General features: G+C 44.0%; 1 protein-coding gene across 5 annotated transcripts in view; it reads left to right on the top strand.

Annotated features, from left to right (window-relative positions):
* Positions 1-13,801, top strand: part of LOC125736607 (syntaxin-binding protein 5-like) — a 51,567-nt gene extending 37,766 nt beyond the window's left edge. For 2 of the 5 annotated variants that reach the window (XM_049006325.1, XM_049006324.1), the window contains exons 22-31: positions 1,180-1,284; positions 2,926-2,979; positions 4,644-4,844; positions 6,372-6,470; positions 7,225-7,464; positions 7,765-8,125; positions 8,928-9,090; positions 10,636-10,747; positions 11,059-11,279; positions 11,370-13,800. In XM_049006325.1, the coding sequence (XP_048862282.1) occupies positions 1,180-1,284; positions 2,926-2,979; positions 4,644-4,844; positions 6,372-6,470; positions 7,225-7,464; positions 7,765-8,125; positions 8,928-9,090; positions 10,636-10,747; positions 11,059-11,279; positions 11,370-11,411 (1,598 nt within the window). In that variant the 3' untranslated portion in view covers positions 11,412-13,800. Of the gene's footprint in view, positions 1-1,179; positions 1,285-2,925; positions 2,980-4,643; positions 4,845-6,371; positions 6,471-7,224; positions 7,465-7,764; positions 8,126-8,927; positions 9,091-10,635; positions 10,752-11,058; positions 11,280-11,369 lie in introns of all 5 variants that reach the window. The other 3 variants (XR_007395928.1, XM_049006328.1, XM_049006327.1) reach the window with 3 other exon arrangements.
* Positions 13,802-14,572: the final 771 nt, after the last annotated feature.

Raw genomic sequence — 14,572 nt, 5'->3', positions numbered from 1 at the left:
ATAACCTCTGCCTTTGATGTTATTTTATCATGATTTTATGATGAAACTAGATGCGCTTGATCCTGCTTGAGTATCTGCATTTGTGAGAGTATTTAGTCACATGTGATTGGTTCTGCTGAAAGATAAATGAACAAAGTCAAAACACATGCTTGGTGACATCTGGTCCAGAGTTATCGAAACTTCAGCTGGATTCAGGCATCCAACTCATGACATTATTTAGCAAATGGATCCAGCTGTTGCCGTGATCCAGTGTCTTGGTCATGAGGGGTCCTGCTGGACCTGTCAGTGACGTCTCTCATTAGGCAACAGGTCGGTACCTGACTGCTAGGTGCTGCATTGGGCACGTCTCTGACTCACCTCCTCAGGCAGGTCCTGCATCGCGTTAACAGAAATGGTGCTAAGCCTCTTACCTGCTAATCACCAGTGTACCTCCATCTCCTGCCTTACGTATAGGCAGCTGCTCTGTTCTCAGCTTTCCCTCATAATTGGCCCGGTTTCCCCCGTCGTGCAGTTTTTGGCTGTTTTCTGTGTGCGGCTGGTGATGTCTTGGCTCCATCGCCACACACACTCACTCACCATTGCGTCTTAGTTAACATGGCTTCCTGACAATAACCTGCTGTGGCCGCAAGTGTGGCACTGTAGCGCAGTGGGAATGAGACGTTTTTGTTGCTGTAGCCCTTGGACTGTAAGGAGCAGATCCTCAGTGTTTACTCTCTCAGGAATACAGTGTATATCTAGCATGAATCTGCCGTTTGTTATGTCCTCTCCGTGAGCACTACTGTATGCAAATTTAATCTACATAATAATTCATATTTCCAAGCCTATATTTTTACGGATGTGTTTCTGTGCAGTTGTGGCCTCAGTGTATCTTTGAGTGAAGTCTGGTCTGGCTTTTTATCACCAGTGAACTCTGTGTCTCTTGTCTTATTCATGTCTCAGAAAAAAAAAGGCTTTGGCCTCTGTATTTTTGGGAAGACAGAACAAAGCACATGAAAGATGAAATGGACGATGACTCCAGTGGTACTCTGTTTCATCCCTTCTCTGTGCTCACCTGACAATCTGTCCTTTGCTGATGAATGATCTCCGCTGTGCTTTCGGAGAACCTTCTCTGTGCTGATGAATGATCCGTCCCATGGTCCCTGATGTTTGTGGGCCGCTCTTGTTGCATTTCTGTTGTAGTTCCACACTGTGTCTCCCCTCCCAATGACCCTGGCTGCGTACCAGAACCCGCCTCCGCTGTGAGGGCCAGTCACTACAGCTCAGTCTTGTACCTGCTGGACAGCGGTAAGCTTGTCACATGCTCTTAGGGTTTTAACTGCTGAGCTGCAATGATCATCTGTGCTAGTGGTACATTTGGGGTCATAGTGATGACATCACCATCGTTTCCACTGTGTACGCAAATGGAAGTGGGTAGAACATAAACACACCCGTGGTCTCCACAACACCCGGGTTGGACCAATCAGAATGCATTCATCAATTCCTGTCCAAATCAGGAAATGGACCTGGAGTTGGAATTTACATACAGCTGAAATTCAAATTCAGTTTCAATTCTGTTCCCCATGGTTTTTTTTTCCAATCCCAATTCCAGCTCCATTTCCGGATTTGGACTGGAATCGAAGAATGCGTTGCTGAATAGCCCCAATCCTGCACAACACGGTTGACTGTTATTATATGGCTTAATTTTACCTCCTGCTCCTATCATTTCAAAAAGCATGTTTCTTACACATATTTCCTTTTACCATATAGATCACATTTATTTTTGCATTTATTTATTTGAATCTATTTTGTTAAATAGAAGTTGCTTAACATCACTGCTGTTTCATTCATGGTTACAGAATGATTGTCCTTCAGTGCATAATGCAGTTTTACTGAGAAAATACCATCTAGATGTTTCCACAAAGGTCTGCAGCCTCTAACTTTAGCGAGGCCTTCTCAGGAATGGTGCTTGAAATAAGGATTGTTACTATAATATTATTTTTATTTTTTTATTATTACTGTATGTTCTTGGCCCATGTAGGTCATATATTCGAAACGTATGTTATCTTGCTCATTATAACATGCATAAGGAGTCATTATACAGAGGAATTGTCTTTCATTATGACAAACAGCATGTTTTTGGTGTGCCGACTATAGCTGAACACAAGTATAATGAATATTTTCATTTTCAGCTGGTCTCTGAACATTTTTCCTTTTCAGAATCAAGTCATCAGTTAAAGAGAATGTGTTTCTTCACAAATAAACTTTGTCAGATATAGTGTCTGTCTGCAATGTAAAATGTTTGTACAGTCTGTAGGGTCAATCTGTAGTGTAAAATGTGGACAATGTCTAGTGGCAGTCAGTAGTGTTACAGAACATGTGTGTAGTGTCAGTCTGCAGTGTAACATGTGTAGTGTCAATCTGCAGTGCAACGTGTGTACAGTGTGTAGTGTCAGTCTGCAGTGCTACATGTGTGCACAGTCTGTAGTGTCAGTCTGCAGTGCTACACGTGTGCACAGTCTGTAGTGCTACATGTGTGCACAGTCTGTAGTGTCAGTCTGCAGTGCTACATGTGTGCACAGTCTGTAGTGGCAGTCTGCAGTGCTACATGTGTGTACAGTCTGTAGTGTCAGTCTGCAGTGCACAGTCTGTAGTGCTACATGTGTGCACAGTCTGTAGTGGCAGTCTGCAGTGCTACATGTGTGCACAGTCTGTAGTGGCAGTCTGCAGTGCTACATGTGTGCACAGTCTGTAGTGTCAGTCTGCAGTGCTACATGTGTGCACAGTCTGTAGTGTCAGTCTGCAGTGCTACATGTGTGCACTAACCAGAGGTTGGGAGCCCTTAACCTGCACAGTCTTCAAAGTCTGTCCTTTTTTTGCAGGCTTTACTTCTGCAGTGTTTCAGCTCTTTGTTACAATTAACATTCTGTCCTATTTGTTTTATTCCAGTTAAGGGGCCAGGCAGAAAGTTAAGTCTGCCGACTGATCTTAAGCCCGATCTTGGTACGGTAGGGGGAAGCCAGCGGTTCTCACGTGTCATTTCACACGCTTTCATTTTACTGGCCTCCTTTCTTGATGCTCTGAACTTGTTTCCTGCCTTCTGCTCTAGCAAGACTCTCTCACTCTCAGCATCATAAAGCACGAATGGATACTGTGTGACATTTTTCATCTAAAGAATGTTTTATTTAAAATAATGCGTTTCCAAGGCTACGCCGTATTCCATACTCATAAATGGGCCGCTCCCATCTTTGGCTTCCAGGCACACATCCAAATCTCACCGCATCGTCATACTTGACTTCTCTTCACCTGGGCTGTGACACACTCTTATCACCATATTTCAGCCTTTCCTGTCACGTGTCTCCTGGATGTGCTGTGTTTATCACCTCTGTGAAATGTTTAAGACCATAATTAATTATACTAATTCTCTGGGACGGCCCTCTGTATACAGAAAGAAAGGTTTGGCTGATGAAATGTTGCTCTGACCCAAACTGCTGCTGCTGCTGCAAAAAGAATGAAGATCAGTAGTTGATCCTTCTAGTCCCAGAAAGCAGAGGACAATAACACAGTATATGGCTTAAACCAATTATTAACAGGAAGAACAACCATTGTAATGAACGGTACTGGGGAGTCCAGGGCAGTTCAGGGCAGTCAAAGAAAATGTTTTAAAGGTATTTATCTGGTTAGTATATTTCCTCAGAAAAACTATTTAACCTTAAAAATAAGGCTTTTTATGCTAAAAAAAATAAACAAGAATTTCATATGTTTTCCAAAAAGTTGCTGATTTCTTGGATGCCTAGATGAGCATCGCTTCAGATCCCAAACCTCTGCTCAGGAGCACCCCAGCTATTCCATGTATTTATTAAATTTCATCACCAGCTAATCCATTTATGTAATTTGTTAAAGAACCCGGTGAGCTTTTGATTAACTGAAAATGGTACGCTACTGATCAAGTCAAAAAAATTCACTGACGTATCAGACGGTTGCTGCAGATACTGGGGTGATTTTAGGAGAGGTTTTGAAACGGCTAAGCTGACCCACTCTGACATACAGAATATCATAGTTTTTCCACCAAGAGGAAGATTATTTAAACATCCTTTTCTTTCACTGCCTAAGACTTCTGTACGGTACCTTACATCCCTGGCATAGTGTTAAAAGTTAGCGTGTTAGTGTTTCCGAATACCACACTGTAGGGTCATACGGTTCTGCTGTTCTGTGCAAGAGTACAGTGGAGCTGCTGGGGAAAAGCACAGTCGAACGAATGGATCTATGGGATAGAACACGAGTGTCAACACAGATGGTACCTGTAAGAGAAAGTATAGCAGAGCAGATGGAACAAAGCAACATTCATTTGCTCATCACAGGTGGCTTTAGCAGGTTCACCATGGCTGGAGACTGACACCCCAAATGTGATACAGTGATGTAGTAACCTGGGCTCCAGCCCTGGGACTGATCCATTTCCCCTTTGACCTTTTAACCTGTTTGGATGACAATTCCCATGGCTTTGGGTCTGATTTATCCTAGTCTACTCATATTTTCAGTTAAGCCTTTTCCCTTGGGTGAGTACCTGCCTGTCTCTTTGCTGCTGCACCTTGCCAGCCCTATTTGCAAGAGCGTGCAGGTCTTTCCAAAAAGAACGCATTGGTTTAACACATTGGCACTGTTTGCAGATCATGTGAATGGCCAGTGCTCTAGCGCAGCGGGCCAGTCCATGGCCTCAGCGAAGCTCCCCGGGAAGCTCTCAGGTGCGACAGGAGCCACAGGCCCTGAGGCAGTCAGGCTGGGTCGTCGGGGACCGGGCCGGCCGCCCTTTCGCAAGGCTCAGTCTGCCGCATGCATGGAAATCTCCCTGCCCGTGTCCCACTCAGAAGGTTCGTGGGTCCGAACATGCAGAAACTGTCACATGCTATAGCACACACTCATAGTGTGAGGCATTTCAAGTTGAGAAGCTATGAATCTAGACCAGGATTTTGTTTCTACCAACCAGTTGAGCATAAAGAGTCACAGCCACATATTATATATGTAATTTCAATTTATTTCATTGAAAGTGGCACTTCTAATAACACCTATACTGGCACACAGTTTACATAAGCCTGTTTGACACAGGGGTTGTCATTTGTTAAGATTTGACTTAAGATTTTCCACATCTTTCCTCCATCCACTGACCGTGGTGATTATTAAAATAGCCTGAGATTACAGGGTCCAAATTGCCTCGAAAGACCTTGTCTGTGGTTATCTTATCTTGCTAAGTCTTGAATGAGTTTTTTATTCCTCGCTGTTTAATTAAAGGGAGATCAACTGTCCTTTTTACAACGTTAAGCCATACCAAGTTGTTTTCACTAGCAACTGGCAGATAAAGAGTGAAGATTTCAGCCGACAGGAGCAGGAAACATCAGAAGTGTTTTGCATTCTGTGATTGACTGGCATTCTGTGACTGAGTTGGCATTCTGTGACTGACTGGCATTCTGTGACTGACTGGCATTCTGTCGCTGAGTTGGCATTCTGTGACTGACTGGCATTCTGTGACTGATTAATGACCATCGTACATCATACTTTGTGCAATGGAGAAGAATAGATATGAAGTCTCACACTGGTGGAGGCTGTACCAAAACTGGCACGTGTGTTCAAATCCGGAGAAAAAAACCCTCATAGAAGAGGTGTTACCAGGATGTAGTAACAGCCAAAGCGATGTAGCGCCCTGGGCTAGTATCATTGCCTTTGCTTGCTTTCCTTTATGAACATACTGTTACCTGCTGATAGTGCAGGAATGAGAAATAAATACCTACATGATTCCTCTGGCTCTGGAGAGTTGGGCTCACTTAGGGATGAGTATGTTGAAGTTTGATTTATTATCTGTCTCTGAAGGGGGCTTGTGGAGATTTTAGCATCTAAATTTCTACATCTGCCGTACTGGTCCACTCAAAGTTGACTTAGCGGCCTGTTAGATCAAAACAGTACTTTTCAAACATTTATTTTAAATTAGTGGAAGAGTGCTGGGGGGGAGGGGGCAGTCTACATTCTCTCCCTTTGCTTTGTGTGTCTCTCTGTGTATATTAATTTATTGAAATTTCCCAGCAGGATCACACATAATTGAAGGTTAGATTTCAGCAGGGGGACCGAGTAGATGGTAGGATGGAAGATGCGAGGGATTACTCAGAGTGTTGTGTTGAGAGTTGTGTTACTTTGAGAGTGAGTTGCATTACTCAGACTGAAACGTTACTCCAAGTGAGACATTACTCTGAGGAATTACCAAGGCTCATACATTGAGTTCCTTCACTTGTGTATAATGAAGTTTCTGCTTCTGTTTGCCTCTAGTATCTTCCCCATGTCTATAAATGATGAGCACTGCCTGCCTGTATGTCCTTTTTGTGATTGTTGGGTTCTATCTGGTAAAACAGGGTATGCATCCCGACGAGCCATGCTTCAGCAGCTTCATGGAGTCAGTATGTATTCACACGACGAGCACCACGGCACTGCCTATTCCTGGAGTGAGAGAGGTGAGGGGGTGTGGCTTTTTGTGTTGGCCCCACCCACTTTCTATCACATGACAGCCAGTGTTTTACTGTTTATTGTTATGTTGAGACTGAAACAGACATATTTGTTTGTCTGAACAGCTTATGTCCAGGTGCATGCGGATGTGCGTGTGCACAACTGCAGAGATGTAAAATTCTTCTACATATTTATGTATTCGGGTGGCATGTGACCTTAGTAGGTAGCAGTGATGCCTCACACCTCCTGGGTTGGGGATTTGAATCTACACTGTCTTCCTGTGCTGTGTGTGTTTCCTCCAGCTATTCCAGTTTCCTCCTCAAGTCCAAACACATGGAGCAGGCATCTGTATATTGCCTATAGAATAGAATACATTTATTAACCAAATCTTTATCATCATTGTACATCTGTAATGAAACTCTGTATGCTTTTCTCCACCATTGCGACATACAATAAAATCTAGTTATAATGGACTTCAAGGGTTAGGGTTAGGGTACCTCTTGAAAATTACAAATATATTTCTTGTTTATTTTCCTGATAAATTAATTAAGTTAATGTATTTATGACCATTAGTGTGTGAGGCTGAATGATGGTGCTGTTCAGTTGTTTGTGAATGACATCAATCTCCAGCTTTCTGTCTGTCTCTCTCTCTCACACACACACACACTCACTCACACACACACACACACACACACACACACACACGCAAACATACGCATACACACATATACACACTGACCGTCATGCGCTGCCATGCTGCAGAATCTCGTGAGAGTTCCTTCAGTCGCTCCCGGAGTTCTAGCATCTCAAGTGTGGACCGAGAGGCCAAGGAATCCGTCACCGCACTGCACTTCATGGAGTCGTTTGCCCGCAAGACAGATGCTGCCCCCTCACCCAGCCTGTGGGTGGGCACCAGCCTCGGTGTGGTGCTGGTCCTGGCCGTGTCAGCATCTGCGGGAACCCAGGAGAACCAACAGGACTCTGTCACTATGTCGCCTAGTGGTGAGTAAGCCACAATTGGGCTCTGCCTTTAAAAGGTTCTGTCCGGATAGGTCTTGCTTCCTGACCGAATTTCTGTCCTAATAGGATTCTATCTTTGATTCAGGTTTTGACCTAATAGGGTTCTGTCTTAGGCTTAGATTCTGTCCTAAAAACATGTGTGTCTGGATCAGGTTCCGTCCCAATAGGGTTCTGTCTCTGGCTCAGGTTCTGTCCCAATAGGGTTCCGTCTCTTACTCAGGTTCCTTCTTAAAAGGCTTCTGTCTCTCTCTCTCTGTCCCACCCTCTCTCTCTGTCTCTCAGGCACTGTGCTAATGGTCAAAGGTTCAGTTCTGAGGTTTGCATCTCTGGACTTTAATGGTAGCCTAATCCACTCCCCATACGAGGTGTGGCAGGACCCCCACCTCCAGGAGAATCCTGAGCGCGGCCGTAGGTGCAAGCTGGCCGTTTCCCGCTCGTCCTCACAGGAAGTACCTGGCGAGGGCCACCTTGTCGTAGTATGCACAGAGAAGCAGGCTAAAGTGTTCCTGATGCCGGCACAGACCTGTCTGCATGCCCACAGCATCACCGAATCATCCTTTGTGCTGTGTGCCGACGTGGTGTCCATCTGCAACAGCGTCTGTCTGGCCTGCTTCTGCGCCAACGGCCACATCATGACCCTCAGGTGACACCAGCTGAATCCTGTCACTCACCACTGTTCTGTGGCATGTCAGTCAGCCGCTGGCTCGGGACGAACTGCCAGCAAACTGACCACCGGTCAGCACAAGAGAGGCTTTCGTATCTGTTTCAAAGTGCTGGAAATTAACAAGACGTTCAGAGCCTTGGACGCTCCAGGAATCTCCCGCAAACTGAGAGTGGTTCCCATGACACCCACAAATGACAAGCAATGTCCCGTAAATCAGTCATTCTGCTGTTTTCATACTTACTGTCTAGACATTATACCAGGGTATATTGTATTTTGATGGTGTTAAAAAATAAATAAATAAAAATTACTATTCTGGCATTAACCCAATAAATCTGCAAATTGGGGGTTGGGGGGTAATTTTGAATGGAAATACTATGGTATTCAGTAATACTGATACATGCCTGTTGCAGTAGATTCAAAGCTGATTAGAAGTAACAGTTAGCATACAATGGAATTAATACTTCTGATGGTTCCTGATAATTATTATGTTTATATTATAACAAATACATATTATGGCTCATATGGTTAATTTGTTTTACACAGCTAATACTTAATTACCAGAAGTGAAAAGTTCAGGTCCAAAAAGTATAAATTCAGACCAATGTTTTGTTTCAGCCCATCAGTTCTACACTGTGACTGTGACTCTTTGTGCTCAACTGGTTGGTTGAAGCAAAACTTTGGTCTGGACTTGTAGTTCCTGGACCTGAACTTTCCACCTCTGTTGATTATCGAAGTAGGTACTCTTTCTGCCTTTGGTGACATATCTGTTCTGCTTCGGTAGCCTGCCTAGTCTGAGACCCCTGCTGGATGGCAGCTATCTACCCCTGACGGACACCCGCATCGCCCGCACATTCTGCTTTGCCGGCGGCCAGGCTCTCTACCTGGATTCCCCTACCGAGATCCAACGGATCACCTACAGCCAGGAGATTTGTGACAACCTGCAGGTCAGAGATGCCTCTCTTATCATACTGCAAAACTAAGAGCTGTTTGTAAACCGGATACGAGACTGCATTGCCATGCCCGGTTTGAGCTGTCCAGTGTGTGCCTGTACGGATTCTCGGCTGTGCATGCACCTCATCGAGAACTGAGTCAAAAGCAGGAGCCAGTTATAAAAGCAGAAGATGGACTGCATTTACTGCATTTCCAGCTGTACAGTGAGCACCTAAAAAGATTCGTAAAACAAACACTTACACTAACAGGGCCCATTACCTTAATTTTGCTTTAAAAAAAGACGCTTCTATTTTTATTGATTTTAGTTTATTATTTTGAAACCTTGGAAACTTACTCAAGATACATGATTGGAAGTATGCATGGATTATTTTTATATTAAAATTAGCCATTTCGAGCATATATACTCGTTTTCAATTGGGCAATTCAGAACTTAATCTAAAGACAACGCGCTGGATACCGGATTTTAATAAGCACAAAATCAGAGCAGCCTCATCCTCCAAGAACGCCAGGCGTCTATCTCCAAAGCCCTTATCAGATCATTCCAACCATAATGCAGTACATTTCCTTACAATCAGCTGCAATCCAGACACAATAAGAGAAGAAAATACTGCAGCTCTACTGCCACCTGCTGACAGCGTCATGCAATGACATCATCAGTTCAGGCTCCTAACCAATTCTACGTAACCTACATCAATTTTAAACCCATTTCTTGGGATTTTATGCCTCAGATGAGTATCTACATGGATTATTTAATATACCAAAAAGTATATACCGAATTATTTTAGCAGGAAATAAACTATATTGTGTGACTATTTATTGAATGAGAACATGAATGTACACAGTGGAATGATGTAATATCTTTTAAATCTTTTAATGCCGGAGAAAAACATTTAATTGCTGACATCTGCATAGGGATTACCAGCCTGCTTGTCTCTATTCTCTTTGCCAGTGCCTGAGCCATCTATCATCCTCTTTATCAGCTGTGAATTACCTGTCAACACGTGCCCACTCTGTTTCACTGTGACTCACCTGTTGATCTATGTTCTTTTGTCCTGCCAGATTCACTTGTTGACCTATATCCTTCAGTGATATGTGACTCACCTGTTGACCTATGTCCCCCTGTCCTGCGTGACTCACCTGTTGATGTATGTCCTTCTGTGATATGCGACTCACCTGTTGACTTATGACTTTCTGTGATATGTGACTCACCTGTCCCTTTATCCCATGTGACTCCCCTGTTGACCTACAGTATGTCCTTCTGTGATATGCGACTCACCTGTTGACCTATGACTTTCTGTGATATGTGACTCACCTCTACCTTTATCCCATGTGACACACCTGTTGACCTGTGACCTTCTGTGATATGTGACTCACCTGTCCCTTTATCCCATGTGACTCACCTGTTGACCTATGACCTTCTGTGATATGTGACTCACCTGTCCCTTTATCCCATGTGACTCACCTGTTGACCTATGTCCCTGTATCTTCCACAGCTCACCACTGAACCTTTGTCCCCATCTCTCCTCCGTGGACTTTAGGAACTGCTGGGTGAATTGTTTATCCCACTGGAGACCCCAGAGGTGCAGAACCGTGGCTTCCTCAAGGGCTTCTTCGGGAGCAGTGTCCAGACTTTGGACAGGGAGGAGCTGTGTAAGTAAGCATCCCATCATGGGCAAGTGGGACCTGCTTATTACGAAATACATGTACAGTATATAATATAAAACCTATTTTCTTAAATATTTTTTTTAACTTTATATCTTCACCTCTTTTACCAGTTAGCCTCAGGGATAAGACATTTGCTTTGCTATCCTATGGAATATAATTATTACCTTCCTCATATAAACTCATATTAAGCCATAAATAAACCCATAAGGCCTCCATAAAACCAGAGAACCCAAAGAAAAACACTAAACTCATAAATAAGCGCCGGGTTAGGCCACACAAATGCTCTGTTCCACTAGTCGGGGAGGCTGCAGCAGGGAAGGCATCACGCAGCTTAGCCCAACACATCCCTGGCCAAGCGAGTGTGGAGGTCCTGAGGGGAGGCGCCGGGGGAGTGGTGGGGGAGCTGGCGAAGGCCCGGCTGGCTCTGGATGAGAGAGGGCAGCGCCTGGGGGAGCTGGAGGAGCGAACCTCCCACATGATGTCAAGCGCCGAGACCTTCTCCAAGCACGCCCATGAGGTACCATCACCGTCACCATGGCGCGGTCACTATGGCACAGTCCCAGGGTGGTCCACTTTGCTCATGCTGCGCTGTCCTTCTCGTCCACAGCTGATGTTGAAGTGCAAGGACAAGAAGTGGTATCAGTTTTAAATGTTTCATCAGCTGGACTCGATCTGTGTCGTGTGGCCATGTTGGCATTCAGCATGCAAGGACAAGGAAAGACCGTGTTCGCTGGCAAAAAGAGCGTGATGGAGGCTTCTTAGATGGGAAAATGGGAGGTGAAGTGCCAGACGCTGTGGATCGTGATGAACTGGACTGAGAGCTGCATGAGGATGTTCTTCTGTTTCCTGTCCACACTGGACTTCCATATGTCTCAGTGTCTGAGTCCCTGTTTTGCCATATTTGGGGGGGGGGGGGGTTCTTGTGTCCCTGAGGTCCTGAATTGCAACTCCTCTAAAGATAAGACCTGAAGCAGACTGACAAAGAATGTGCTTTGAAAAAACAAGTTACATAAAAAGGGTAACTATAAAACGATGCTTAGAAAGTATATTTACATTCTTTATGGAAAACCTATATCTACCCACATTGACCAAAATATATTTTTTTTCTTTTCTCAAACAAAAACTGTTTTATATTCAGAAATGGAGCTGCAGTGTGCTGCAGTGTTTACCTTTCAAACTGAGGGTGTTTGAATCATGTCTAAAATGTCTGAATGTTATGACTCAGGGAACATTCAGCCCTCTAGTTGTTGTTTTTGTATTTCCATAGATATTAGAACTGGCACATAATCATGAAGAAACTATTTTCAGTTTTTGTGTCAAAATGCGCAGGAGTCGCATGATCTTAGTCTATCGTGAAACAGTTTTAGCACAGCTGAAAAAGGTGTTAAATATAACATGTTACAGAGAAACATCCAGAAAGCTTTTATATCTGACTCAATCAGTCAACTGTTCAGTAGTGTCTGATGAAGATTGACGTTTTTTGTCAGTGATTTTGACATGTGGGGCATTGAGATGGTTTATTGCAGTGAATCCAGTGGATATACCTTGTCTGCCAAAGCCAGTGACTGTAGTACACTTATTCATTTGCCTCACTTACCATATAGCTGTCTAAGTTATGGTAGCAAAATTTGCACAGTGATGTCACACATTTCTCGTATCGTCTAAAACTGGGTATAAGTTAAAAAGAGGCATTAAAAACAAAGACCAAAATGTGTGATTAACAGATCGTTATGGACTTCCATGAATAGTGTCACTATTATGAAAACAAGTTGAAAAGTTCAGTCTTGTAGTTTTGTGGTACATATATACAATCGAAATCAAAACTCATGTTGAAGCTGAATATGTGTCTGCCTGTTGTTTTACTAAACATCGCTTTGTATAATATTGCTTGCTTCTATGGTAACTTTCCAAAACCAGTCGATAATAAGAAAGAACTTTTTAAATTTACATTTGTATAATGTTTGTTGATATTTGTAATGTTTGTAATATCGTGCAAAAATTATTATGTTGTGTCAATATTGGCATATAAGTTCAAATATCCTCACATTCCTTGAGGACTTAAATTGCCAAAATTCATAGTAGTCGCTGTTTCTCAACTGAACTATGGACGTATATTACATTTAGGTTAAAAAGTGTAAAGGAAATGCCATTAACCAATGTTTTGATATGACAGTATTTTTTTTCAATGTTTACAACATCTGTGCTTTCTAAAAAAATTAAATGGCGGGTTGCTGGACCTGACCTGATTGTGGGAAATACTCAGGACCGACAACAAATTCTCTCAGTATTAAAGGTTCTTTGCAAAGCAGAATCATACCCCCTACATACCTATAAATTTCAAAATCAGACCATCTTTTATCGCTCGCTGTTTGTGGTAAATATTGGTCTATTTTAGTATCTTTTCTCATGTGTAACGTAGAAAAGGCCCATCAAACATTACGAATGATGCGGTTAAAGTTAATAAATTTGACAAGAGTGCATTTCTGAGGGTCCTGTAGTTTTTATTTTTTAAAGACCACTTCGTGAAGTTTAAGAAAGATATATAATTTTTTGCCTTTTGTGTGTCTCAGAAATATGACGTGTTGTTAAATATTCTTGTATTATTGGTAATACTTGCGTTGAACATATCAGTGCACTAGCTTTAATGAATAAAGAATGAAAATAGAAGTGCTTTTGATATAAAATATAAAAACGGGGATACATACAGTAACCATAACTTACGTAACCCTAACTGTATTTTCAATAGACAGAGCCGCACTTCATGACTGCCTCTTGCCAAAACTGTATTTGAAATTGTATTTTTGTTATAGAATTATTTGTTCTTTTTATCAGAGAGAAGAAAGAATTCTCCTGTCAAACTACTGTCTTCTGTTTTTTTAATTGATATTACTGTAGTGTTTGTCACGCCCCGCTCGTACGATCCTCGTGTGTGCCACGCCCTCCTGATTATCCACGTGTGCTTCCCTGATCGTACCCAGCTGTGTCTAGTTATTTTGATCAGTCCTGTTTATTTCAGTGCGTGTCTTACCTCAGTTCCTCCCCGAATAAACCCCTAGTTCTGCCCTGTATCCTGCCTGTTTGCCTGATCCTTGCCTGATCCTTGCTTGATCCTTGCCTGATCCTTGCCTGATCCTTGTCTGCCTGCCTGCCTTCCTGCCTGTCTCCCTGTCCGTGCGATTACCCGCTTTTCGGCGAACACAACAGAATGACAGACCAGCGAAGCAAGGCACCTACCGCCACTGAGGAGGACTTCATCAGTTACGTCGAACAGGTGCTTTTTTGGATAGCCCGGCCCGGCATCCGAGATGATTCCCCAGCATGGGACCTCATTAGTTGGAGCAGGGATATCCTAGATGAGCTATCCCTGGAGGAGGACGCGCACCTGGCAGAGGAGGTACGTGTTAACCTCCGACAAGTAGCCGAGCTCCGGAAAGAGCACTACGTCGCTCCCAGCGAGCCGGGACCCATCCTCCCGCCGTCCGCCTTTGCAGACGTATCGCCGCCTCCCGCCACCGCTGTGCGACAGAGGAGGAGAAGGAGGAGACCGGCGATCGCCCTGACGATCGCCCTGGGGGCGTGCGCCCTCATCCCTGGGTCTCTTCCAGAGGAGGATCGGGAGGACTTCCCAATCATCCCGAGGGTCCCCAGCGCTGCTCAGCTGCCTCCCCTGGCAGCTTCCCCCTTCTGGAGATCACACCGGGCCACTGAGCAGCTTAAGCAGCCGCCTCCGCTGCTAGCTGCGACTGCCTGGACTGAGGAGCTCCCTCCGCTCCTGCCTCCTGCAGCTCCAGCGGATCCCGAGCAGCCGCC

The sequence above is a fragment of the Brienomyrus brachyistius genome, chromosome 1 (assembly GCF_023856365.1).
Source record: "Brienomyrus brachyistius isolate T26 chromosome 1, BBRACH_0.4, whole genome shotgun sequence".
In the NCBI taxonomy this organism is placed as follows: domain Eukaryota; kingdom Metazoa; phylum Chordata; class Actinopteri; order Osteoglossiformes; family Mormyridae; genus Brienomyrus; species Brienomyrus brachyistius.
This window is presented reverse-complemented; position numbering and strand designations above follow the sequence as displayed.